This window comes from Emydura macquarii, unplaced genomic scaffold, assembly GCF_026122565.2.
Source record: "Emydura macquarii macquarii isolate MOO-44397 ecotype Brisbane River unplaced genomic scaffold, CSIRO-AGI_Emac_v2 contig_1551, whole genome shotgun sequence".
NCBI lineage: Eukaryota > Metazoa > Chordata > Testudines > Chelidae > Emydura > Emydura macquarii.
In genome coordinates this window covers 25,842,901-25,862,926 of record NW_027131688.1, presented here as the reverse complement: position 1 = coordinate 25,862,926, position 20,026 = coordinate 25,842,901, and the positions used below count along the sequence as shown (strand labels likewise).

General features: G+C 42.4%; 2 protein-coding genes across 4 annotated transcripts in view; both read left to right on the top strand.

Annotated features, from left to right (window-relative positions):
* The window catches only part of AK7 (adenylate kinase 7), a 61,313-nt gene extending 57,930 nt beyond the window's left edge, over positions 1-3,383 (top strand). The window contains exon 18 of the mRNA XM_067555172.1: positions 1,830-3,383. Coding sequence (XP_067411273.1) covers positions 1,830-1,868 — 39 coding nt within the window. The 3' untranslated portion in view covers positions 1,869-3,383. The remainder of the gene's footprint in view (positions 1-1,829) is intronic.
* A 1,308-nt stretch (positions 3,384-4,691) lies between these two features.
* Positions 4,692-20,026, top strand: part of PAPOLA (poly(A) polymerase alpha) — a 78,204-nt gene continuing 62,869 nt past the window's right edge. For 2 of the 3 annotated variants that reach the window (XM_067555091.1, XM_067555090.1), the window contains exon 1: positions 4,692-5,165. In XM_067555091.1, coding sequence (XP_067411192.1) covers positions 5,158-5,165 — 8 coding nt within the window. In that variant the 5' untranslated portion in view covers positions 4,692-5,157. The remainder of the gene's footprint in view (positions 5,166-20,026) is intronic. The other variant, XM_067555089.1, reaches the window with a different exon arrangement.

Genomic DNA, 20,026 nt, shown 5'->3' with positions numbered 1-20,026 from the left:
CCATTAACTTAAACGGCAGCAGAAGCAGGCCCAAACGCAAATTGCTACTGTTCAGGAGACCAAGAATTGTTATGAAAAGTAGAGTATACAGAAACCTAATATTTTTGGACTGGATTGACACCTTAGAAACAGTCTGAGTAAGGGATGGCATGTAGCTTCACTGCCCAGAAGTATGCTAGATTCTCACAATTTGGTCCTAGCTCACCCACTGTGATAGCTGAGTTGCACTGACTGGTATACTCTGTTGCTTATCCACTCCCCATACAGGTTCTCCAAAGCAGGGAAAAAAGAAGGCTCCTTACACTCTTAATCCCCTACACAAGCACACAGCCAGGTTCCCAAGTAAGCAATAAAAAGATGAGCACAATTATTGCTATCCTGCTCATTTTACTAAGGCTATGTCTACATCAGTGGTTCTCAACCTTTCCAGATTACTGTACCCCTTTAAGGAGTTTGATTTGACTTATGTACCCCAAGTTTCACCTCACTTAAAAACAACTTGCTTACAAAATCAACCATAAAAATACAAGTGTCTTTTATTACTGAATAATTGCTTACTCTCTCATTTTTACCATATAATTATAAAGTAAATTGATTAGAATATAATATTGTACTTACATTTCAGTGTATAGTATGTAGAGCAGTATAAACAAGTCATTGTCTATGTGAAATTTTAGTTTGTACTGACTTTGCTAGTGCTTTTTATGTAGCCTGTTGTAAAACAAGGCAAATATTTAGATGAGTCGATGGACCCGCAGGGGTATGCATACCCCTGGTTGAGAACTGCTGGTTTACAACTACAGCTTATGTTGGCAGAACTTATGTTGCTCACGGGTCTGAATAAGCCATCCCCCACAGCAACATTAAGTTACACCGACATAAGCACCAGTGTAGACAGCACAGTGTTGGCGGAAGACTTTCTCCCGCCGACAGATTCTGCCACTTGCAGAGGTGGTTTTATTATGCTCTCCCATTGACATATAGCATCTTCTCCAGGTGCTGCAGCACTATATGTGTAGACGTGCTTAATTTTCCAGTAAAACCATAAATTAAAAATATTTGCTTGGAGGAAAGAGGAAACATTTAACAGATTATTTCTCTAAGGGCTTATCTACACTTAAGCACTGCAGCAGTACACTTAGTGAAGATGCTACCTAGGCTAAAGGGAGAGCTTCTTCTGTCAGTGTGGGTATTCCACCTCCCCAAGAGGCAGTAGCTATATTGGTGGAAGAAGCCGTCCTATCAACATAGCACTGTCTACACCGGGAGTTTGGGGTAGTTATACCAACATAAATGTGCAGTGTAGATAAGGGCTTAGTCAAGGCTTAGAATGAATGCATCAGTTTTGTGCCACTGTGGGCAGTATGTAAAGTCCTTACATTGTTGCTCACTGCCCCCTGATGTATAGAACAAGACTGATATGTCTCTCTAGGGAGCAAGGGGCACTTTCAGTCTATTAACACCTTAGCAAGAACTATGATCTACATTAAGGAGAAAAATGCAGAGATAAGATGTACACATTCCTGGATTTTTACCTTTATGGGGACAGTGTGGCCTCAGTAGTAGGTGGCAGGATTTTTGTTAGCTTGAAGTAATTGTACACTTTGTGTAAAAAGGGGTGATGGTATTAAAAAAACTCCTTATAGAAATTGATGATGTATTTATCAGGTCTTGCAGCTTTACCATGTTGGAACTATTTAATAGCTTTTTGGATTTTGTTTAAAGTGGTGTCATCCTCTAATCGTCTGTTAACTTGGGGAAATTTAAAATTGAACACTTAACAGTTTTATAGATTCTTAACTTTACTTTTATGACTCTTTTGTCTATAGGCAGAATATCTCTTCAAGAACAATCCTGAAATGGAATGAAAGATTACAGACACATGTAAAACACCAACATCTTCACACTAATTAAAAGGCAGAACATTTCTAACGTATTTTACAAAAAACTGATTATACTGAAATTATTTTCTTTACATTTCTTTGTATAGTTTTCACTTTTATTTCTGACATATTACTTTTACTGTTCATAGTACAGGAGATAGCTTTGCATTCCAGCAAATATTATGCTTATGTGCACACCATGAATTATGCACGTCCATCAGAATATTTGTGCATATACCTATTTGAAATCATGGCCCAAAAGAATCCACTTCCTGTTACCATAGAAGGGCAGCACTGCTGGCAGTGTGTTTGTTCCTTGCCTCCCATTCTCTAGTGCAGTTGACATGACTAGCACCAGCAAATTCTTTTCTGGTTCCATAGCACAATGGAAGGAAGGAGCAAGAATATGAAAAGGGGCAGCTGCTGTTACTGATAAAGGGAAGGAAACAGAAGCATCAAGGACTATCTTTCTACTACTGCACCAGGTGGAAAGCTTTTTCCTCTCCTCTGCTTATTAGAAGACTGTTAAGGCGCTAGGGAGGCTTTCAATCCAGGGGTTTTGAGCACCCTGCATCAGGCAAAGTGAGCAAGTGCGAATTATTACCTGGGCTTCACTCTGCCTGTTACTTAAAAGCAGATAGAGAGTGGAGCACACAAAGTGCTGCCATTCTGTACCAGATATGGAAGCATACCAATACACCAAAGTGATTGGGTAAATGCCTGGTGACCCAATCTGGATCTGCCATTAATTTTCTATGTTGCTTTGGTGTTATCAAAATTTGGTGTAATACTCAAAGGATATTCAATATTTCTGTACTGTTGAAGTTTAATACAATGTTTTAAGATTGCCATAGAAATAGTTCTTCAAGGAGAATCTAAAGAGTTCCTGGCTCGGTCAGTTGGAAGGCTTTCATTTGGTTATTATTTTGATTCTATATTGACCTGATGAGGTTTTAATAGTATTCATCTTCAAATTTTTTTTATTACAGAAAAAGTAACACAATAGCACCCCAAAACTCTAGCATGCCTACAGGGGCTATTTGAAAAGGAAAAGAGAAACAAAAACATCAAACATTTCTAAGGATCCTATTAAGACTACATATAATAAATGCAAAATATTTTATCTTTAATATAGGACTCCTTAGATCTATTAATTCTCACAGTGTCCCCATTCAAACACAAAATCCTTCTTCTGTATGCTACATATCTTGCACAAGGTCATATGTCAAGTCAGTGACAGAGCCAGGAACAATGGGTATTTCTAACCAGACAAACCTTTTGTGAATTTAAAAATCCCATTTATATCCAATCCAATCCAATTATCATTCAGATGGGATTCATTTGGATAGTTTTTAAAATATCTCATATTTAAAATTAAGTCTTTAGCAGTGTTCAGACAGTTAATCTCGTAATGTGAGAGCTCTGTGTTTGATAGGAAAGATCAAAAGTGAATTTTGGTTGGGACTTTATGCAGAAGACTATTTTCTTCCAAGAATAAACTTTACTGCATAAATCCATATAAAGACTAATACTTGTTTTGGACAATGAACTGAGTTTGCTTTCTTCCTTATGAACTCCACATTTATCAGGATTTGTTTATGTGAATAAAATAATACTTCATACCACCCCACTAAATTCTCAAACTATATTAACCTGAATGCTGCTGAAACATTAGAAAATGTTTTAGGAAACAATCCTGCACGTGCAGGAAGATAGACAGATAACTTGAGAGAGAATACCCCTCTAAATTTAGAAGAAAGGTTTTAAAAAAAAAGTGGGAGAATGCTGAGTTGGATATTAGGAAGAGCTTTTCACTAGGAGGGTGGTGAAGCACTGGAATGGGTTACTGCGGGAGGCAGTGGAATCTCCATCCCTTGACGTTTTTAAGGTGTGGCTTCACAAAGCCCTGGCCTGGCTGGGATGGTTTAGTTGGGGTTGGTCCTGCTTTGAGCAGGCAGTTGGACTAGATGTCCTCTTGAGATCTCTTCCAATCCTAATCTCCTATGATTCTGTGAATAAAAATATCCCTCCAAAGTACAAAATCCGAGTTCCAGGCCATCTAGCCTAAGCAGACCTTCCACATGGCATGACCATAAAAACCTATGATCTATTTGTTAGCACCCGCATGAGACGCTGTAGGCTGGATGCCAGGAGCCCTAGTTTTGAATCTGACAATGTCTCGCCTCCCTCTCTATATATGCATGCGGCTTTGCTTTGTTACCTAGGTGTAAAACGTTCCCTGCCAGCCCGACTCACTCCACAGGGATGATGTGAGTCCCGCGGGTGTAAAGACTCGGGTGCTAAAAGCGGTATGATTTGTAAATCCCCTGACGGTGCACGAGGCGCCCAATGCCACGCTGCTGTCTATGGGCAAAGCTCCTGCAGCTCAGCCTGCGTCGTGGCGCCGGCGAACCCCCTGGCCACGCAGAGCTGGCTGCAGCTTCGCCAAGTCTCCCGGGGCGAGGGAGCTCATCGTAAGCGTGCCTACAACGCGCTGTCTGGAAGGCTGTTCCGTTCCCTCGACGCCGAGCGGTCTCGTACCGCCGTGTGCAGGGCCGGGAGGGCCGCTCGCAGCCTTGCCCAGAGCACACCCTGCAGCCTGGCGAACCCTACGCCCAGAGCCGAAAAGGCTCAGGTCACAGTACGGTCACCGCTCCACAACAGCGCAGGCTCCGCCCTGAGGAGGCGTCCCTGCTTCAGGGAGGCAGCGCTAAGAGAGCGGAACACGCCTCATATCTAGTCTCCGTCCTTCCCCCCGCGCGCGCACAAGGCGGGAGCGAGACAAGAGAGCACCTCGACCCACCTGACAGGAACCGCCCACAAAGCTTCCTTCTCTCCTGCGCGCGCCCCTGCCTGGTGGCCGTTAGAACTTGGTTTTCAAACCGCGCCACCGCTCTCTTTGCTTAGAAGAACTACAAATCCCGTGCTGCCGGCCAGCGGCGCGGCTGATGGGCATGCGCAGGCGGCTCTGCGTGTCGTACGTAGGGGGTGGCCGCGTCGTTGCGTAGGACCCCCGTTCTAGAACGTTGCTGTGGTAGCGCCTGGGCGCCATGTTAGGAGGAGGCCGGAGGGGAAGAGGAAGGAGAAGCGGCGACGGCAGCGGCTAGGCCCAACGAGCGGCTCCTTCCTCCCTCTAGGGCCCCACTCCGGCCCGTATCATGTTCACGCCCTCCGCTGCCCGGCGGGACGAGTAGTGACCGGTCAGGAGGCGGCAGCCGGGGGGGGAGGAGGGGAACGAAGAAGAGGCGGCTGCGACGGAGGAGCTGGAGAGACGATGCCGTTGTAAGTTGGAACCCGGCAGGGTGTTTCGAAGGCTTGGGCCTTCTTCCACTAGCCTTCTGCCCCAGCCCGGTGCCTGGTGCCCCTCGCAGCTCGCTCGCTTCCCCAGACCCTTCTGCGTAGCGGGGCTTCGCGCTCTCCCCCCTTCCCCAGGCCTGCAGACGCTTCCGGTGCCGCAGCGTGAGGGAATGCGGATTCGCTGCCTCCTAGGCTTCCCCGGGCCCTGATCTTTGGGAGGCCCCCTGTGATAGGGTGGGAGGGATGGAGGAGCCTTGCAGTTCCGGCCCCCTACCATCCGCTCGAAGAGCTCATTCGTCGTCCTACCAGGACTCTCCGTGGCCGGCCTCCTTTCCAAAATAAGGGGCCGCGCGGCCTCTGAGCTCAGGCAACCGCGCGGCGGGGGCCAGACGCCTGCTTCCCTTTCCCGCACACAGTGAGAGGGGCTAAGCGCGATCTCCAGGGAGCCTCTTCCACAGAAGCGATGCACGTGGAAGGGCTGCTGTTTTACCTCTATTTCTAATGTGTGATTCCTTCGGACTAAATTGTTGTTGTCTTGCAAATGTTTCTTCAATCCCTTTACTAGACTGGAAAGAAAGAAGCAGTTCTGTTCAGGTTGTTCTATAAACCCATGATATTAGCGCCCCCTGCCCTGTGAAAAGTAGTAGTCCATCGTACCTGTACCCACCACCACTCCAGCTCTGAAAAGCGGTGGGGTTTGTGCCTCTGTAGGCTACAGTTCTTTGAAAAACTAGGTTTGGTGCTCTGGGTATCTTTCTTTGCAGCAGGTTTGATAACCTTGCATAATGATAAGTTTTGCAATTCTTTTGTTTTCTTCTAGCAATTTGAAGGCTCTTGTTTGGTATAGGCCAGTTACTGCTGTCTAAACAGTGAACACCCCAATATGGGCAGGCAATTAACTATTTTTGAAAGATCAGGCATGTTGCTTTACTGGGGATTTTTTTGACAGTATATGCGTATTTTACAGTATTGAGGAAAGGCACATGATTGATACATAAATAAGCACCTAGGAGCCAGTCATAAAACAGCATCCCCACCTGTGGACTGAACAAATGCAACAAAAAGACAGTCCCTATCCCAAAGAGTAAATAATAATACAAAGATAGTCCCTGCCCCAGAAAGCTCAAAACAGTCTAGGATTTTGACAGTATACAATGTGACTAAACAAAGGGCGTTTCAGCAAGGTAACAGTAAAAATAGCATTGATATTTTCTATTTGGTTAGTGTGAATATACATTTTTTGTTAATACTCAGTTTTTTTCATTACTATCACTGAATATATGGTGGCTGAATATATTTTGTTGGGAGTGTACTTTACAAGATTTTTTGCAAGGCTTTTATAAAAAGACTGCGAAGTCTTCATAGCCAAATAGTGTGGTTCTCATATCCAATAGATAGATTTCTATATTCTTAGTGGGATTTATCTCTCGAGAAAATGAAATTCAGGGGAGTAATTCTTTTTGTACATACTTTTCCATTTGTGGATCCATTCTGATGTTGCACCATTGCACATGTAGGCCTGCGAGTAGGTGAGTCCCAAACTCCTTGAAACAAGTTTGAGATTCTGTTAGTGGGTTATTTAATTGAAATTAGCATGGTTCCCTTGATTTATCGGTCTTAACTCTGAAATTGTAAAGTCTTTTCCAGATTAAATTTGTCATACAAATTTCCATCCTGAAACTTTTTTTGAAATAGAAAATGAAGGAATTTATTTACTGCATGGTACAATTGGACTGCTGTAATGTATTATTTTTTTATAGTTGTTTGTTTAAGAAGTACTGGTAATTTTACAAATCATAATTTTAATTTTAAAAACTTGCACTGTTGATCTCTAAAATGAACTGGTTACTCTGCCTACTTAAAGACTGACAAAAGTTTTATGTATTAAAAATCTCTGTAGTAATGCTTTGCATGACTGCAGAATAACCAGGAATTTAAAATTCATTAGGCAGCCATGACTCCAAACAAAGTGGTACAATATAAGTAATCAATGTTATTTAATCTCTGAATTTATAAAATGGTACCTCTGACTTCTTTTAGATCAGTGGTGGCATTACTTAAAATCTCACGCTGTTTTGAAAACTTAGCATGCTACTTTTCCCTTGATACTTATGCTTTCCTCCTGCTTGGTACAAATAGTTATTAACCTTTATGCCAAGAGGAGAATAAATGTATTAAAGTTAAAGGCAAGCAAGCATTTTCTTACACACAAACATACCTCTAGCTCAGTCATTACTGCTCAGTCCACTTTCAGGACGTGTGTAGCTAGAGTCACCCTAACTTTTCTGTCAACTTCTTGTAGGGGGTTCCAGGGAAGATGGAACTAGGCTGTTTTTAGTGGCAGTAGATGACAGAACTAGGAGGAATGGTCTCAAGTTGCAGTTGGGGAGGTCTAGGTTGGATATTAGGAAAACCTTTTCACTAGGAGGATGGTGAAGCACTGGAATGGGTTACCTAGGGAGGTGGTGGAATCTCTATCCTTAGAGGTTTTTAAAGTGCAGCTTGACAAAGCTCTGGCTGGGATGATTTAGTTGGGGCTGGTCCTGCTTTGAGCAAGGGGTTGGACTAGATGACTTCCTGAGGTCCCTTCCAACCCTCATCTATAATCTTTGGGGCTACAGGTACTAACATACAAAACCAAACAAACAGGATTTTGCATCCATGCGGGAAACCCTATATATCCAGGCACAAGACTTTCCCTGCTCCAAAGATTAAGAGCATACAAAAATGTGTAATATTAAAAAACAAAAATCAGTGAACAAAAACTCAATATAAAGAATGTTAGAAGTCTGACACACATAAGGGATTTTTTTTATTTTTATGGTTACAGCACTCTCAAAAACCGATACAGACGAGGATTCTGTTTTTAATACTATTAGCTGGAAGTTACATAGTCCCTTTGTTTTGATCATCCTGCCTCATAAACATTTAATTAAACCTCACAAATACTCCTATGATGTGTTTAAGGGATATATGACCGTCACTTAATCCATCACTTTTGTGACACCATTTCTGGGGTGGAAGATGCAAGCTGTTTAAAGGAATGCATCCATTTTAAATTTTGTTAAGAGAACTTTTATTAAACTGAAGAGCAATATATGTTTCCACAATTTAAAAAAGTTATGCTGTGTTATTTACAAACATGCATTCCTCTGGATTGTATGAAAAGGAATCATTGCAACAGTAAGAACCTGAAATTGACTGTAAACTGGAGACAGGCTTCCCTTAGGGCTGGCCTGCGTACAGAAATTACAGTATAAAAATGCTTCTAAATTGGTGCAATCTCTGGGTTTAGAGTTGACCTCATTTTCATTGTCAGTACTGAGAAATACAGAGAGTGAATGGACTATGAATAAAGGTTATTAAACTGGATTTGTAAACTTCTTTCACTTTCAATAATATAAGTTGGCCTACGAATATTTACATCTGACTTTTTAGGTTGTCCAAAAAAAGATGTTTTTATTTTAATAGATAAAATCACCAGAAACAGATAAAATGACAGAAAAATACACTGGGCCATCTATCTGGTCACTCATAGCTACTGTGAGTGTTTAAAAAATGAAAATATATACTGTCCACGTGTTCCTTGCTGTCACGGTGAGCTCTATGTTGGGCTGAGGGCAGTACATGGTCCTTTGTTTGCATCAGACTTCACCTGATTCTAGTTGTGAGTTTTTGAATTGTTAAGTTTAATAAATAAAGTTGAGTTTGTCTTCATTTAATATTTCCAGAATCTAAGTTTTTATGCCAGGCTGGTCACTATACTATCTAACTACCTAAAACATAATAATTTCTAACCACCACTCAGGTACAAAAAAGTATAGTTCTGTTTTGTTTAGTGTTTTAAATCAAGAGCTTGTAATTATGATAAAAGTAAGTTGAGGTCACATTCAAACTTGTTTGAACTGATTGGTAATGGAAGAATTTTGCATTTGTGAATGGGCTGAAATCAGGTTTTTATGAATGATAGACTGTGTGTTGGAGAGAAGTAAGTATACTTACAAATCAGTTTTGTCTTTACACAATTATTTTTGTTCCAGTGTCTCATCCCAATGGGCAACCTTTATTCCTCATGAAGAATACAATTTAAAAACCAGTTGTTTATCATTGTTCTCTTCCTAGTCTCTGTACTGAGGATTATACCATAGCCACAATTTGGAGAAACTGCACTAGCAATGTGATTCTTCTCTCTCTCTCCTCCTCCTCCCCCTCCCCCTCCCCACCCCCCGGCGCGGAAGAATAATTTTCCTTTTTTCCTTCCTAATACATTAATTTCAGTCCATCCTATAGTGACTTTTTAATATGTTAAAGTTACATAGAATTTGAAAATTCCACTTAACTGTGCCATGTAAGAAATGTTCCTAGGGAAAATAGCATTCTGAAGAATGTAATGTTTTTAATCGGGTTTCTAGTCCTTACTGTTCCAAAGATAAACTTGTGAATATGAAGCAAAGTACTGTCGCAATATCTCTTTCGTTAAGTTCTTCTAATGTTGCATAGTGGACTTGTAGATCTCCCACTTGTAGATCTTCCACTCACCTTCTACAGCTATCACCTTTTAGCAAACAAAGGATTCTGCAGTGCTCTGCCATTTGTATACAGACACCAAGCCAGTTATAATATCACATTAGCTTAGGGCTGGTCTTCACTACACAGTTAGGTCAACATAAGGCAGCTTATGTCGACCTAACTGTGTCTGTCTACACTACAGCCTTCCTCACGCTGATTTAAGTGCCCTACTACACGGACATAACTCCGTCTCCACAAGAGGCATAAGATTTATATTGGTGTAGTTAGGTTGAAACACATCCCTTGCATAGGCTGTTGGCTGTCTTGTCAGTTTCACAGCTCTTGTGCTGCCCTCCACTCCCCTGGAGAGCTGGTTGGCTTTGGACCCTGATCCCAGCTGGGATCTGGGGTGAGGGAGACATTCTCAGCTCCCCACACTGCCCATCTTAGGTCTGTGCAAGCGCTCCTGGTGAGGACGTGCAATACCGACCAAAAGAAGGTAGCATGGACATGAAGCACCGCAGTATTTACTAATGTAGGTCGACTTACATTTCTAGTGTAGACATTCCCTTAGACAGTGTGTCGTTTTCCTTCAGATGACACATGCAGAGTTCCCTAGAAGTTTGTAAGGTATTTTTGTCCCCGGAGGTTATAAAATTGCTTTTAGCAGGAATGCAACCTGGTACCTTGTAATGAGTGTGATCTTTAATAAATGCCCTGAAACTTGATTTAATGCAGAGTTAAGATTGCCCATCTTAACTTAAACTTCTGAAAACTAGGACATGAAGTGTTAAGGTACATCTTCCCCTCCCCCACCCGTGCAACCTTAATTCTGACAACTCCTGCTTCCCCCAAGAGCTGGTAAAAGCCAGTGGGAATGATTTCATTAAAGATGATGAAAAGGTTAGCAAATCACCAAGGGAAGTGGTAGATTCTGTATCTTGGTGTCGGCAAATCAAGATTGGATACCTAACTGGAAGATGCTTTAGTTAATCACAAATTATTAGGCTCAGTACAGGAGTCACTGGATTAGATCTCTGGCCTGTGTTATACAGGGAGTTAAGACTAGATGATCTGATGGTGCCGTCGCACTTTAAAATCTATGAATCTACAATAAGTAAATATGAAGAAAGACTCAAAGAATGTGCTGTTGTGTTGTATTCCACAGGTTTGAATTTCAGCATTTATCTGCATGCATTCCAGCTGTGTTCAATGTGTTAGTTATAGCTGTATTGATTGTGGAGGGATAAATTGAAGCATCTTAGCAGAGCTGTCCCTGTGTTGAGAAGGGAAGTGCATATATATCTTGAGAGATGAAGTATGCCTCATGTCAGCATTGAATTTTTTAAAGTTGTATCTGTAGGGGTACACAAACAAGTCTTTTCAAGGGGATCGTCAGTAATCTGATGGCAGCAGTCTCCAGGACTTAGTTAGGGGTAATGTCTCAGAAGGAATCCTCCGAGAAAGGGTGAAGAGTTTTAATAAGTCTGAGGTGGCTTGTGTGGAATAAGTCATTGTTTGAGTGCAGGGTAGGTGTAGGTAGCTTGTTTGCTATGCCTCACCTAAATTGAACATTTTGTTTGGCAAAGAGAAGGGTTAGACTTTGTCCTACAGTACTCATGTGCTCTGTTCCCATAGTCTTCTGCAGTATCTGTGAGGATAGAGTGGTAGTACATATGGTGTTGGCATTTTGGGACATCACTTAAAGGGGGCAGAGTTGTGTTGCAAGGGTGGCATGTACTTCTAAGATTTCATTGCCTAGTTTTTAGAGGTTTAAGTTTAGGCACTCTTCACATTTTGAAGGAGCCCCTGGGCACCAATGGGAAACTCAGCTGTGCATTAATGAAGTTTTGGGGCATTAAATTTCCTTAGTTTAAAAAAAATGTGCTGACAGATCTCTCTCTCTCCTTCCTCTGGTTCTTTTTCAATTATTACTCTGCCCACAAAATGCTCAGGCTGCATGTTAGTCTCAGCACTGCCCCAGCATTATCTCTGCATCCTCTCTCCTCAGCCCTCTTCCCCACACAAGGTCAGCCACAGGTTGAGGATCTGGGGAGAGAATGCAGGGACTAGGAGCAAGTAAGTGGGGATATTCTTTGAAGAGTGTGGAATAAACCTCCCCAACATCCCCCACTTCACAGTTCTGACCCCCCTTCCATTTCAATTTTTCATGCAGTTTCAAGACCCCCCCCCCCACATATACACACATTCTCCCTCACTGTTCTGACCCCCTCCATATATCCTCCAGTTATTTAGACTCCCCCACCACTGCCCTGACACAGCTTCAACTCCTCCAGTATTCCCTTCGTCATGCCCATTGCTCCGACCACACACACCCCTTACAGCTTCAAGCACCCCACCCCACACGAAAATACCAGTCTCATTTTCTCCTTGCCACACTTTGCACCTAGTAAATTTGGAGGGCTCATGAGGAGGAGGGAAGATGGTGAGTCTTTGAGGAGTACACCTAACTGCTGGAGGCAAGTCGGGACAGGAGAGTAGAGATGCAGAATCCTTGCTTTGGATGTGTACCTAGTGTATGGGAAAGAAACTCAACGCATCCATCTGCAGCATAGTAAGCTCCAAGAGGTGTGAAATGACCTAGTCATTTCTGTGAGATGTTCTCAGATGAATAGGATCACCCCATAGAGATAAATGCGACCTGAAACAATAGCTATGAGATGGGAACTGCTCCATTCATCTCAGTGGATGTTTCCATCCTCCCTTCCTTGGGCATTTAGCATCCCAGTTGTCTATAACCCTCCAAATCCCAGCTAACATGGGGGCGGGGGAGGGGGCAAGGACTCCCCAGAGAGGCAGCACCCCCCAAGATACTGGCTCACCTTGTTCTCCCCAGGTCACTGCTGCCACATTCCACCCGCCCTGTGTGAGGCGTGTCACTCTATGGCCATTGCACTGAGGGATGCAACTGTGAATGGGAGGTATCCACTCCAGTGCACAGTTAGGAAAAATGGAGCGGGGCTGAGGAAGGGGTGGTGGCTTCAAATAGGAGGGGAGATTGAGACCAATAGGCCTCCTGCCCCAGACCCCACCACTTCCTCTCTCCATGGCCTAATCTCCCCCCAAAAACACCATTCTCTCCCATACCACCTATCCCTATTTATCTCTCTTAGCACAGCCCCAAACACCTCTTCCCTTCTTCCCTGCACTCCTCCCCTAGTGTCCCTCACTGTTCCAACCCCTGTATTTCCTAGCTCTGCACCAAAAATGTTATAAGAATCTCAAAATGTTATGAGCCGCTCATGTTAAGGGGATCTGTATATCAGGAACTGTTTGACCAACTGATGCAGTGACTTGCTTTCCTTTGGGCAACTTTGGTTTCCTTGTTCAAGAAACATAATTACATTATCCTACTTGTTATGAGAATCTTTCTTTTCTCTCTGTTCAACTAATGCTAATTTCCTTGGCAGTACTTAAGTAAAATCTGTGGCTTCTAGAAGCCTGGAAAAATATCACTCTTAAACCAGAAATGTTTGTCTCAGGACAAAACTTCCAAAATTAGCCTCTTCTGAATGCAGGCAGAGAGCAAGGAATGTGCACAAGGCAATATTTTCTGAAACCTGCTAAGGGTAGCTCACGGTGCCTGTGGGCAGCTCAGCAACAACATCACCTTGAGTCACCCAATTACTGTGGCAGCAGATTGCTTGTGATCCCTCTTGCTTCAGTAGAACTAATTTTGTCTGTACACCTGCATTGTGGTCTTTTGGATACATTAGTTTGGCATGCTCCAACTTGGAGTTACAAACTTTGCTCTTAACTTTGAGTCTTGCTTCCCTAAAAGTGCAGCAGGTGCTATTCACTAGCTAAGATAAATCCAAAGCAACTGAGTTCTGTTTGGGGAGGATCAGACCTGAAATTTGAGCCCCAGGTGTCCACCCTAAAAAAGGGATGATTTTGTAAAATGCTGGGATTTTTTTTTTAACAGAGGCTGTATTTTAGAAGACTTCACTTTTGGACTGCTACCCCCATGAGACACAGCAAATTTCAAGACAATCTGCATCAGTGTGTGGGTTTTAAGGCACCATGAATAATCCACCTTTAAACAGAAAGTGATGCTGAACCAGAGCTCGACAAATTTGCTTTGTAGCTAGGAACCATCCCAAAAATTAAGGAGCCAGACAACGTGGGCCCAATGGCGGGGTGCTCTGGCCAGAGCGCAGCAGCCGCTCTCCCTTCCCAGCCCGGCCACATAGATGCAGTGGCACCCTGGCCGGAGCCTGGTAGCCACTCTCTCCTCCTGCCCCCGCACCTTCCTCCGCCCCTCTCCCACAATTTGGGCCAGCAGCAGGGCGCCCTGGCCAGAGCGCGGCAGCTGCTCTCCCCTCCCAGCCCCACCACTCTCCCACAACGTGGGCCCAGCGGTGGGGCGCCCTGGCCAGAGCGCAGTGGCCGCTCTCCCCTCCCGGCCCTATCCCTTCCTTCCCCCCTCTCCCACAAGGTAGGCGGGGCGCCCTGGCCGAAGCACGCTGGCCGGAGCACAGCCGCAGCGCTCCCAGCCCCGCCACATGGACGCAGTGGTGCCCTGGCTGGAGTGTGGCGGCCGCTGCCCCCGGGACCCAGTCCTTCACTGGGAGAAATACTAGGCACCAGAACTAAATTCCTAGGCGCCATGGTGACCTGGCACCTGGAGTTTATCGAGCCCTGTGCTGAACGATAAGTGTAGCAGAGCTGGTGCTCTGTTACAGTTATGGAGGCACAGATAGCAGCTCCTTGGTTAAGGCTGTAGCAGGGTTTTCCTTTTCATGGGATTTTTTGAGTGAGTTTTTCGCTACAGATATACTTTTTATTAAATATTTTTAAATGACAAACCAGCCTTTTTGAATTTTTTAAAGCAAGTGTTAATTTATCTAGTTAAGAAATTAGTGTGGCTTTTTAAAAACACTTTCAAGATTTTTTTAGACTTGGAGTCTCCTTTTTTCAAGCCACCTTCATGAAAAACCAATAGGCAGAGTCCTGAAATTTCACACATCGTCAAGAATGCCACATGGGAGTATTGAATAAGGCATTAAATACATAAATTGTGAGGGAATGTCAACTAATCATGGTATTTTCATTATAAGTTAATGATAGAGGGATGTTTTAACTATATTAGCTAACATGATGCTGACCATGAATTTGTGCCCTGATCCACAACAGCTCTGTGACATTGCTTTTGAAGGGAAAGGTTGGTCTTAGTCATACTACTGTCAATATAATATAATGTACACTAGAATTTCATATGCAGCTTTATATACAATATATTCAATTTGGTTTGATTGAACTCAGGTTTAAAAATCAAGCAAAATTTTAAAAAAAATCATAACTTTAAAAGTAGTTTACAATTATACAGCCCAGTATTGTAAACCACAGTAGTTCTGGTTGTAAACTGAATGAATTTTTCAACTTGTTGTCTTTCAGACATTCAAATCAGGTCCAAAATTGTTTTGTGCTGTAACTTAGCACAAAACAAAAAGTTCAGTGTGTGTTTTATTGACTGACGTCTCTTATTAGAGACCAAATTTAAAGCAGTTGAACAAGAGAACAAAGTTGAGGTGACCGGCCCCCCCCCCCCCAAAAAAAAAAGGCACACCTAATATAGCCTGAAAGACTTTACACTGACTAGCACTAGTGATATGATGACACTAAAGTTAAGAGTGAAAGTTGAGCAATGGGAAAGGGAGTTTTAGATTGTCTATGCTAGCACTTATGTCCACAAAACTTTTGTTGCTTAGGAGGTGTGAAAAAAACCACCCCCTACGTGGTTTCAACCACGCTTTCTTTCCACCTGGACTGCTGTTTCCAGCTCTCTGCTGGGAGCTGGGGAGAGGGTGGCTGGTGGCTGGTTAGGGCTTCCAGCTGGGAGCTACAGCTGCCTTGTCAATTTCACAGATCAGCTGTGAAATTGACATGGATACTAGGTTCCTGTAGAGAGCAGGGAGAGGAGAAGCTCCAGGTGGCTTCCCCCAACAGGAACAGGAGAGTGCGGGGAGGCAGGGAGACCAGGAGCCTGTGGGGCAGCTGGGCTCCCTCCCAGGGAGCTGAGAGAGAGGGCTTTCAGCTCCCCGCACTGCCCCTCTTAGGTCAGTGGAAGTGCTGCTGGTGAGGACACACTCCACCAACCCGAGGAAGGCAGTAAGGATGTTGCTGTAAGTCAACCTCTGTTGGGTCAACTTATTTTTGAAGTCTAGACAAGGCCTTAGCCTGTGTTTGTCTTGTGGGAATACTAAGGGCTTGTCTACACTTGAAATGCTACAGCAGTGCAGCTGTGCCTCTGTAGCGCTTCTGTGTGCATACTACCAATACCAACGGGAGGGGTTTTCACATAGGCAATCCACCTCCCTGACACCGCAGTAGCTAGGTCGATGAAAGAAAAATGGAAATTAGGTAGGTTTATCTATGCTGCTCAGGGGCGTGGATTTTTTATCGTTAAAATAGCTTAATTTTCTAATATAGACCAAGCCTTAAATACGAGAGCTGTTGTCTTTTAGATGTGTTTAAACATCACTTAATTACTTCACGCTAGCTAAATTTATCTCTTAAGTGAATTTCATCTCTCACTAGCTGTCCTAGGCTTTGTCTGCACTAATTTACCATGCAGCATATCATTTGTTTCTCCTAAAGTGACTTAACACAAAAGTGCATCAAGTGGCTTGCAAAATGATAAAAATAATATGGAATAGCCTAAACTTCAACAGGTATAAATATTTGTTTGTTTAAATATTTCAGCCTGAAATATTTTAATCTACTTGAGGGGACAGAATTCCTGATATGGTTCAGCTAGTTCTTCCAGTACTACCACAGTTCATCGGTAGCCTTTTGAAATCTCTTGGAATGCACTGCTTTTGGAAGCACTGCTGGGAACTGTGGGATAGGTACCTAGAGGAAATTGTGACTGAAATTGTTTAGAGTAGTGCTACTGTAGATGCAGGGTAGACATGCAGAAATTCTTAAACTGGTTCAGCATGTTTGGTGTGGACACATTGAACTGTTTGTGTTTACATGAATGCAGTAGCAGATCATTTACAAACTGTTCATTTTTCTAGTCGAGACAAGGCCTTGGGATTTTCTTTAGTGCTTATTATGGTATTTAAACACTTCTTGGATAACTAAGGCCTTGTCTACACTACAGGGTTTTGTCGACAAGTTATGCTGGCGTATGACCACTGCTGTAATTAAACCGCTGTTGCATGTCCTTGCTATGCTCCTAGTGTCAGTGAAGAGCCTTCATACTAGCAGCTCTTGCACTGAGACAGGGAGCAGTGCATTGTGGGTAGCTATCCCACTGTACAACTGCATGCAGGGTGCTTTGAAAGGGTTTGCAATGCCTCATGGGGCAGGCATAGCGTCACATGATGGTTTCTGAATCCCATTCTTCCGCGGGTATCCTACTAGTTTGGAAGCCGCTTTTCAACTGTCCTGTCAGCCAAGCTGACATTGCTGAACACAAACACAAGGCACCCACATACACTGTCTCTGTCTCTCTCTCTCTCTTCTCTTCCTCTTCCTCTCCCCTCCCCTCCCCCCCCCACCCCCACACACACACACACTCACTCCCTCCGTCACACACTGACTATCTTGGCTAATAGCCATTGATGGACTTATCCTCTATGAACTTACTTGCTTCTGTTTTGAACCATGTAACATTTTTGGCCTTTACATCATCTCCTAGCAACGAGTTCCACAAATTGACTGTGCATTATATGAAGTAGTCCATTCTTTGTTTGCTTTAAACCTTCTGCCTATTAATTTTATTGTGTGACCCCTGATTCTTTTGTTGTATTAAGGGGTAAATAACAATCCACACATTCATGATTTTATAGACCTCTATCTCATCCTCCATCCTCTTTTTTTCTAAGGCCTGGTCTACAGTTACCTGGAAATTCAGCAGCAGTCAACGGGAGTTACGCAAGCTACTCTATGTAGCTTGTGTAACTCTCGTTGACTGCTGTACTTCCATTCTGCACTGCGTCTTCATTGCACTGTGCCGACGGGAACGTGACGCAGCGCTGCGCCACTTGAGGTGGTTTTACTAGGTCGACTTCCTGATCAATTGAGCTGGTCTTCACTGACCGTTCAATTGATCCAGAAAGATCAATCTGACCGTGGCGACTTTGTAGAGACATACCCTAAAATGAATAGTCCCAGTCATTTAATCTCTTTTCATATGGAAGCTATCCTGTACCCCTAATCATTTTTGTTGCCCGTCTCTCTTTCTTTTCCAATTTTAATATATATATTTTTTGAGATGAGATGGGGCAGCCAGAACTGCACTCAGTATTCAAGATGTGTTGCACATTGTGTACCCAGGGATTTATATAATAGCATTATGATATTTTCTGTCTTATTCTCTAGTCCTTTCCTAATGGTTTCTAACATTCTGTTAGATTTTTTTGACTGCTGTTGCACATTGAATAGAAGTTTTCAAACAACTATCCATGATTTCCCTTTATAAAAGCTGTGTTGTCTCTTCTCTGTTCCTGTATTTGTCTGATAATTCTGTTCTTGACTATAGTTTCAACTAATTTGCCTGGTACTGAAGTTAGACTTACTGGCCTGTAACTGCCAGGATGGCCTCTAGAGCATTTTTTAAAAACTGGTGTTGCATTAGCTATCCTCCAGTCATCTGGTACAGAAGCTGATTTAGGAGAAGGCTTTTGTGTGTGGAGGTTCTCTGCTGACAGCATCCACTCCAAGCAGACACTCCAGCTTTCTTCCTGCTACTGTTTCTAGCTCCTATTAAACTTCTTCATGCCTCCCTTTCCCCTACGTATACCACTGTTCGTTCTTCTTTGTTCTTATCCCCCAACCTATCTATCAGGACTTAGCAATTTTTTTAATTGTTACTTTATATTTTAGATATATAAAATTAGAAATTGTAGTTGCAAATGACTTTGGAATGTGATCACAAACAGATACATAATTGGCAGCAAAAAATTATGATTGGTTGCAGGCTTGTGTGTAGTGGCATAGATTGAGGATCCCTGTTTGAAGCTGTAGACTGAGCAAAGAGTCCTATTTGAAAATCCTACTATATGCATATATGAGTAAACTTCGAATACTCATAAGTTCAAAACCATAAACAATTTTCAACCTGGGCTTTAGATTTCATTGAGATCTATAACAATCAATTTTGATCAAATTTGGACAGTCTTTGGTTGTGTGTGTAAAGCATTTGATTAAACTGTTTGAGTTCTAGCTGTATAACAACATTTTAGCTAAGGTTAGTCCTGGTTAGTCCTGCTTTGAGCAGGGGGTTGGACTAGATGACCACCTGAGGTCCCTTCCAACTCTGTGATTCTATTTCTCAAACATTTAGCTTACTGGTTCAAAAATTAACTTGTGCTGAAATGAAGAATGGAAAAATTTCAGTACAAATGTTCATTTCTCAAGTTATGAATAATTGGAAAAGGAGGGACGGGGGCTGTAAGGGAAAACATATTACAGTTTAACTTTGTGCTGTCACTTTTGTTGTAATTTAAGCCAAAATAAATTAATCATATCCAGAGAAATTTGATGGAACAAAAATATTAGTGTTGACGTCTTGTAGTCTGTCAACTTTGTGGCTGCTAAATAAAAATCCCTGAAGTCTGCTGTTGAACTGCTGTTTGTCTTGCTCATATGTTCCTGAGAATAAACTTTTAGTCAATATCTTTCCATTATTCATTGTTCTGTTTTTTAGAGCTGACAGTTTTTGGCCTAAAACATTAATTCTATTCACTGATTTTTCATCTGAATGATTGTTTTTAAGAAACTTCAAGAACATCCTGCGGTCAAGGATGGTTATGTATTGCAAGGTTTTCTGTATTGGTCAGCAAACAATCTCTGTATTATGTATAAAAAATTGATCTTAACTATTTTATATAATCAGCTCAAATGTAATGAATTGATTCTTGATTTTTTTCTGTAGAATTCTTTTGAAGTTGTACTTTTTTCTCTGATTCTTAAGTACATAGTTGAGCACATTTGTCCACATTTGCTTCTCTCAAAACTGTTGCTGATAAATTTCTTGCATTTTTAACGTCATTGAGGCCTTGTCCATGCCCACAAATTACATCAGTTTAATTAAAATTGTTTTAAAATCAGTAGAATTATACTGGTAGATATGTACATTGATTTACAACTATCTTATGTAGATTTCAAAAGTACTTTAAAAATAAAATATTTAGGGAGCAGATGTGAGGAAGGTGACATAGTAACTTTTCACAGTAATAACTACCCCTTGATCAAGAGTAGATTAAAATCATGACATAAACTCACTTTAAAAATGACAAGTTAAGCTGATTATGAGGAATAATGGCTGCAACAATCAAGTTCTCCTGTTTTTTCTTTGATTTGTC